Source organism: Argiope bruennichi, chromosome 4 (assembly GCF_947563725.1).
Source record: "Argiope bruennichi chromosome 4, qqArgBrue1.1, whole genome shotgun sequence".
Lineage (NCBI taxonomy): Eukaryota > Metazoa > Arthropoda > Arachnida > Araneae > Araneidae > Argiope > Argiope bruennichi.
In genome coordinates this window covers 107,910,841-107,918,167 of record NC_079154.1, presented here as the reverse complement: position 1 = coordinate 107,918,167, position 7,327 = coordinate 107,910,841, and the positions used below count along the sequence as shown (strand labels likewise).

The window sequence follows — 7,327 nt, the reverse complement described above, 5'->3', positions numbered from 1 at the left end:
AAAAGTTAAAAAAAATTATTTTTAAATATTGAGGTTTTATATTCGCTAAACCATATCTAAACATTCATGCATAATGCCATATTAATAGATACATATTTTTATACCAACACTTCATCTAGACACAGACAGATAAAACATTTAATAGGAATAAATATTTATTAAACTGAGCAATTATAATGTATGTTACATAGATTTTTCTTTATATAATTAGCACCTTGGAAGAAAATGTAATAAAAATCTCTTCAAAATCTATTTATATAATTCCAAATATTATAAATTTTATTCAAGAAAATTAAATTTCAGAAACCTTTAAAATTAACTTCACTTTGCCATATCTATATCAAAAAAGTCGTTGCCACTAGTAAAATATTGATTAAACTGATATCTTTTCAACAGAGATATAGCCTTAATTGCAAATAATAAATATAGAAAAAAATTGGTGGGTATATATTTTCCAATAAAAGAACTTAAATTCGAAAATGCCCTCATATTTTCTTAATTTTTAGTTAGTGTTAATTTGCTATTATGTATCAATGTTAGCTTTTTTTGTGATTAATTGCAAAATTAGATAAATTGCAAGTAAAAAAACTGAATTTAAGTTGGTGGTATGTATTATACTGTATAAGAAATGAACAAAGACACACATTCATTTTATTTGAATAGTTTGACATTTTAACTTAAACTTACCTAAGTTAAAACAATATCTGAAATATTATGAATATACCTTTAAAAATAAATCAATTCAATAGCAATGACAAAAATCTTCATAGTTAAATTTAGTTATTGATCCATTTAATTTTCACTACAGCTCCTATTATTTAAGTAACAATAAAGTCTTACAAGGAATCTCTTCTTGCGAGAAATCAATCTGAAATTCAAGATGGTGTATTTATTCTAAAATATAATTTTCTGTTTGAAAGACTATTATTTAACCGAAAATTCATTTTCTGTTGATATTGGCATATAACTCCATGACTGGATTAGTTTATCGACTTCAACAGTCTTCATTTTATCAAATAATTCATTAAATGATTCATTATCAAAATTATATTAGCTGTGTCCACGATAAGATAAATAAATTTAACTGTCTTCTGAATTTATAATAAAGCATAACAAACTAAAATTTCAATATAATTTTATATGTTTTATACATAAGTTTATAAGTTTTAAGTTCATAAGTTTATAAGTTTTGCTTTTGATTTAGTTGTCCAATGTAAAATACTTCAGATCAACTGTTTTCCACACTTTTAAGTTAAAAAGACTTTCCCCATTTTTAAGAAAGTTAAGCCAAATCTTTATCTTTTATTAGCTCTTGTGTTATTCGATGAGGATCCATGCAAAATAATTAACCCTGTATGGAAACATTTGGTTACAGAACTAACGAATGGAATGAAAACGAACGAAGGTTGTGGAACGTATTCAAAATGAATTCGAGAACAAAATCTATCGTAAATACTGGTGCAATATCACGCACACAAGGAAGCAAGAATATCTTTCATATATCTAAGAAGAAAAGCTTTCATTTCCGTATATGTAGTTTTGGTTATTTGATGATAAAGTAATGAAATCTTGAGTAATCTATTTAATATACATTCAATATGCCCTGTTTTTGCACAGTCAGTACCATATCTCCTCCGCAAATGGTCTTAGTTGCTACTTTTATTATTATTATTATTGTGGAATTTATTTTCTCTTGCCTTCCACAGCTTTATGTGAAATTTATCTGTATTCCATTCTTAGTTTGGACTGCAAATACTTCGAAGCAAGAAAAATTATTGTTTCTCTTATGACCTCTCTACACCTTATTATATCAAAATTATGATTTTTTTCCAATTTTTTTTCAGACTCAGACCCAAAGACAGGATTCAAATAACTTATTAATTGTTTTAAAACATTCTTATACGTAAATATATTTCATGGAATTAAGTGCCGAAATAATATAACTGGTTTGTGAAGGGAATACCATTTACATCAAAATATACACATATCAGGTCAATATTTCAATAGAATTTAGTTTAAAAATCAATCTTATTCATTAGTCCAAAATGTTATGTTGCTGTTAATATATTAAAAACGAAGCACTGCATATTTTACCTAAGCAAAAATAAAGACAGTCACTATCTAAAACTGTTCAGCAACAAATATGCTATCTTCTTGCTGGAAGTCAGCTCCAGAAAATGCATTCAAACATTGCTTACATTCATTCCGTTGAGATCGCACCTGAAAGATAATTCTATGTTTTAAATCATAACAGATTATACAAATTCTTATTATTTTGAAACAAATATAAAACTCTTTTATAGAATCAACATAAAATAGTTGAGCGTCACTATTGATAAGAAGATAAAGAACAAAATATTTAATTGTTAACTATGCCTTCTTTCATAATAAGAGAAATATTTCCATGATTCTTTTTATTAGATTCTGAACTGAGAACAAATATATTTGTTAATTATTTCTAAAAAAACTGAAAATATAGAAAATTTTAAATGTGGAAATATTTAAAAATTTTGTGAACATGAATATAAACGTATATATCTTGTAAAACAGTAATTATTTGTAATAAAGGGAAAAGAACAAAGGTTGGAAATAACGGAAAGCATTATGCATACTTCGGTTTTTATTAATGTGTGTTTATAATAAACACTTAGTTTAACGGTATTTTGTTATATGCAAAATGAAAAAAATGAGTATATTTAAAAAAATAAATGCATAATGTAAATTTAACTTATTCTAAGGTTACAAATAGCGAAATTTTATTTTAAAAAATCAAAATATTTGTTATTAAATTCAATATTTTTAATCATTTTGTAAATGTCTGTATAATTCAGTTAAGATTGAAAAAGATTCAATAGTAATCTATAGTTCTGATCCAATGGTTGGGCTTCTGATAAGTATTATTCAAAATCCGAAAGAGCCATATGTGCTTTAACAATGAACGAATCATTCCTGGAAGCATTTTTGTTTTCCACCCAAGAAATAAATAAATAAATAAAATAAATGTGTCAAGTTTCCTTTGACATTTACGTCAGAAAAAAAAATAGTGGGAGATTTTTCTTTATATTTCCTTGTATACTTATCATCATCTTTTCTATTTTTTTAATAAAATTCTGCGCCCTTTGAACCTATTATATAAATAGGTGTGGAAAGAGAGACAACAAATTCTCGTATAGCAAAACAACGAGAGTGAATAACTATTTGACGATATCTGGGTGCTGTGACTCTATCGTTTTGCGTTTCATAACATAATAGAGAAATTCTAGAGTGAATTTCGGTCTCCGTTTTAACGGATAATTTTTTTTAAAAAAGGTTATCTTTCGTCACAAAGCACATTTACAACGGATTTAATTTACAGCGTTTACATGAACAAGAATATGAATATCGACAGGCTATCCGATTAAAAGATTTGGCAGACAATTGAATGCACTTCCCCATTATTGATGATAAAGCTATATGCCAAATTTCATGTGCTTTCTTTTTTTATGTACAAATAGAAATGAAGAAATGTACAAATATGGGTTAGGATTATATTCCAGAGTTCACCTCCCTGCTCAATGTATTTTTGAATTTTCGTGTTTATATACAAACATGCATAATTCCAAAATTGTGTTTTTCGAATTCAGAGAAATTTAAAACGCGAAAATTCATTAGTATCACCAAGGCGATTTTTTTTAAACATTACTATATTTTCTCTTTAAACACTTCGCAATCTCTTCCGATGCATCTTAAAACAAGGGGTGAATATGGTAATTGCTTCGCCTTCCTGATTACAATACTTAATTAGATAATCATGCATAATTCCAAAATTGTATGTTTTTCGAATTTAGAAAGGTCTAAAAAAATATGAAAATTCATTAAAATCTGGAGGCCGAATAGTTTTTTTTTTTTTTTTTTTTTTTTTTTATAATTACAAAACTTTCTTTTTAAATACTTTGCAATTTCCCTTTGGGGTCCCACAGGAAAGGAAATGATGGTAAGGAGAGTGGAGCATGGTCATTGACTTTCGCCATCTTGGTGGGAACAGAAATGGTGTGTGGTTGGCTACCCCATAACGATGACGGTACGTGCTTCCAACGGAAGAGAGTACTTCACTGTGACAGATGAGGGCCTTTGGACACAACCATAGATCCTACAAATGTTGTTGCGATGCTTGGATCATTCAGATTTTTCCAAATCTCTTTACAGAGGGGAGGAGTAGCCCTTTGTAATTATATATAAATCATATCCAAGTAAACAATAAAACAGTCCTAGATGACCCAATTGGAAATCGATAGCATGGAAAATAGATTGAATACCAAGAGAAAGAAGGTCTTATCAAATAATTTAAAATAATCATTTTAACACAACAAAGAATGCGCAGAATATTTGTAGTAATTTCTTCACCCCATCATTATTATAGAGGATTTGAGATAAACAGATTCTTATATTTTGAATTCAGCATTGATACTTCTGACTTGAGATAAATAGAACCTGATATTTTGTTTTTGGCTTTGCTAATAACAGCCCATATGAAAATTTTATTGAAAATGTAACAATAGAATAGAATTTTCTTTAAAGAAAAATACAAACAATTAATGAAAAAAATAAGAAATGTATCTTCTTAAAAATTTTAGACTAAATATTCAAATTTAACCAGCAGAATATCAAACAAAGAATATATTATTGATTACTTTCTTTCTATCCTTTTTCATATATTTTTAAATTCTTTTCTTATATATTTTTGGCTCATAACAGAAAATTAGCTTCATTTCATCAATCATATTTATATGCTATATATTAATAATGTGATGAGCTTTCAAACTAGAAACTAATATTCAAAGGAACTAGCTTACAAGAAGTAACTGAAGCCATTAACTTAATGTTATTAATATGACCAAATGATTCGGAAAAATTTAATTAATATGTTAATGCAACTTACATTTATGACAAAAGGCTTATAAAAGTAAGATATTCAGTGGATAAATTGGTAAAATTTCTTTAACTTACATTAGAAATTATAGAATTGCAGTATTTAAAATAAGCTACAGCAAATTCGTTAATATGATAAATACTTCTTTCACAAATTTTCAGGGGAATAGGGCTAATTACAATATAAATGGTATTAGAATTAAAATGAAAGCTGCATACAAGAAAACGGATGGTAATTTTGATAAGAAAATTAATATTTCTTAAATAAACAATTATGAAATAATAATGTTAAGAATCAAATTCAAAATCCTATAAACCAACAAAATTGAATTAGAATTAATGAAATCATTGAAAAATAGTGAAATGAATTAGATTAGATAAAATCTTTAAAATAAGAGAAAATAGCGAATTTTTAAAAAAATAAAATACGAAATTCAGCTTCAAGGTAAATATTATTTGAACTATTATATTAACATATAATTATTTGTTCCTTTGTAATACTTAACTTTATCTCATTCTTATCAAAAGAAGTTTTAATGAAATTGTCAAGAAATTTTCAAAAATTATCATTTTATTTTGAAAGCATAATATTCAAAATCAAATCAGCGTTCAGTTTTATTAATATTTCAATAATTTTTATTGTGCTTGTTAAAAATGTAAATACTTTTCAATGTATAATTATACTCTTTATAAAAAATTTTTTCTTTTATTTTATTTATACAAATGATACGAATAAATTCATTGCCATAAAAAGATAGAAGATTCAATTTGAAAAATAATCCATCCGTAAACTACCTATTACTTTAAATGCTAATTCTACTACAAAAAAAACTGAAAACTTCACTGAAACAAATGTAATGGAAATAATCATGAAAGAAAGGAGCATAGAAAAGATAAATTATTTCCCAAAAAGCACTTTTGTCTGAGATTGCTTCTGTAGCACTCGTATTTTATTTTCCTATAATTTCAAAGCTTTTGGCCTTATTTCAATGATTTGTTTCATTATTTTTTGTTTATTAATTTTTCGATAAACTCAGAAGTTTTACTAGAACGTTTAAGAATTAAAAAAAAAAATTCCCCAATTTTTATAAAAACTTTATCCTAAATAGAAACAGTGTCATAATGGTCTTCCGAAATAATAGTGTTTAGAGTAGTGTATAGAAAAGTATATAATGCGATCAAAAAGGATATCTATTTAAATTAACGTCATGTCTAACAGCAGATTCTACAAAACAATTAATTGTTTATTGATATACGTCTAAATGTCAACAAACATCTTTTAAAGTGAAACTTTAAGTATAGCCGAAATGGTTTTTAGTTTTTTTTAGTTCATATTTATGATTGATTCTGAGTGCAAATGTTTCAAATATTGAAACAAATAAATGCTCTAAACTGTAAGATATCCGGGTAATATTCATTAGTATGAAAATATTTGCAATCGCATTTTTTAATTTCAACCGAAAAATATCAACAAATATCACATTTTTACATTTAGAGAAAATTAACCTAATGAGCAAACTACTTCTAGAGATTAACGTTTAAAATATCTAGAAATGAGTTCATTATTGGAAACATTTTTGAAGAAAGGAAATGCCCTAGTAGTGAATAGATGATGTCATTAATTTCAACAGTTTTATGGAAATATTTTATATCTTTATAAAACACACAAACACACTGAGGAAACAGAAGTTATCCAAATGACATGTCAGACCTTCTTTTCCGCGTCTAAGAGCCGCAATTCGACGTAGCCTGGACAAGACGTTGGAAGTCCCCTGCAGAAATATAGAGCCATACTGTCTCTATAAATGTCCATAAGTGAAAAAATATTACCGATGCAGAATTCTGAGTCGAATTGACCTCAATTATGTCCCATAAATATTCGTTGGTATTCATGCCGGGCGATATAGGTGGTGAGATCATTCATTGGAATTTTCCAAAGTGTTCTTCAAACAAATCGCGAGCAGTTGTGGTCCGGTGAAATGGCACATTGTCATTCATAAAACTTCGGTCATTTTTTAGGTCTATGAGGTCTATTAAGGGCTGCAAAGGGTGCCAAAATAGCTGGACACAACCAATTCCAGTCAATGATCGGTTCAATAGGAACAGAGAGCTAAGACCATTCCATGTGAAAACAGCCCACACCATTACGGAGTCAACATCAACTTGCACAATGCTTTGTTGACAACATGGTTTCATGGTTTTGTGGAGTCTGTGCTACACTCGAATCCTATCCTCAGTTTTTACTAATTGAATTCCTGATTCATCTGACTAAGCCACGGTTTGAAGTCGTCTATGATCCAACAGATATAGTCTCGAGCCCAGAAGAGGCTCTGCAGGCGATATCGTGGCACTATAGGCACTTGGGTCGATCTTCTAAGCTATATCTATTAAAGCCAAATTTTCGTGCTGTTAGTAGAGA

The 7,327-nt window shown here is 27.7% G+C and overlaps 1 protein-coding gene across 1 annotated transcript in view; it reads right to left on the bottom strand.

Annotated features, from left to right (window-relative positions):
- Positions 1-615: 615 nt before the first annotated feature.
- LOC129966150 (corticotropin-releasing factor receptor 2-like) overlaps positions 616-7,327 on the bottom strand; it is a 236,546-nt gene continuing 229,834 nt past the window's right edge. The window contains exon 12 of the mRNA XM_056080542.1: positions 616-2,220. Within this exon, the coding sequence (XP_055936517.1) occupies positions 2,184-2,220 (37 nt within the window). The 3' untranslated portion in view covers positions 616-2,183. The remainder of the gene's footprint in view (positions 2,221-7,327) is intronic.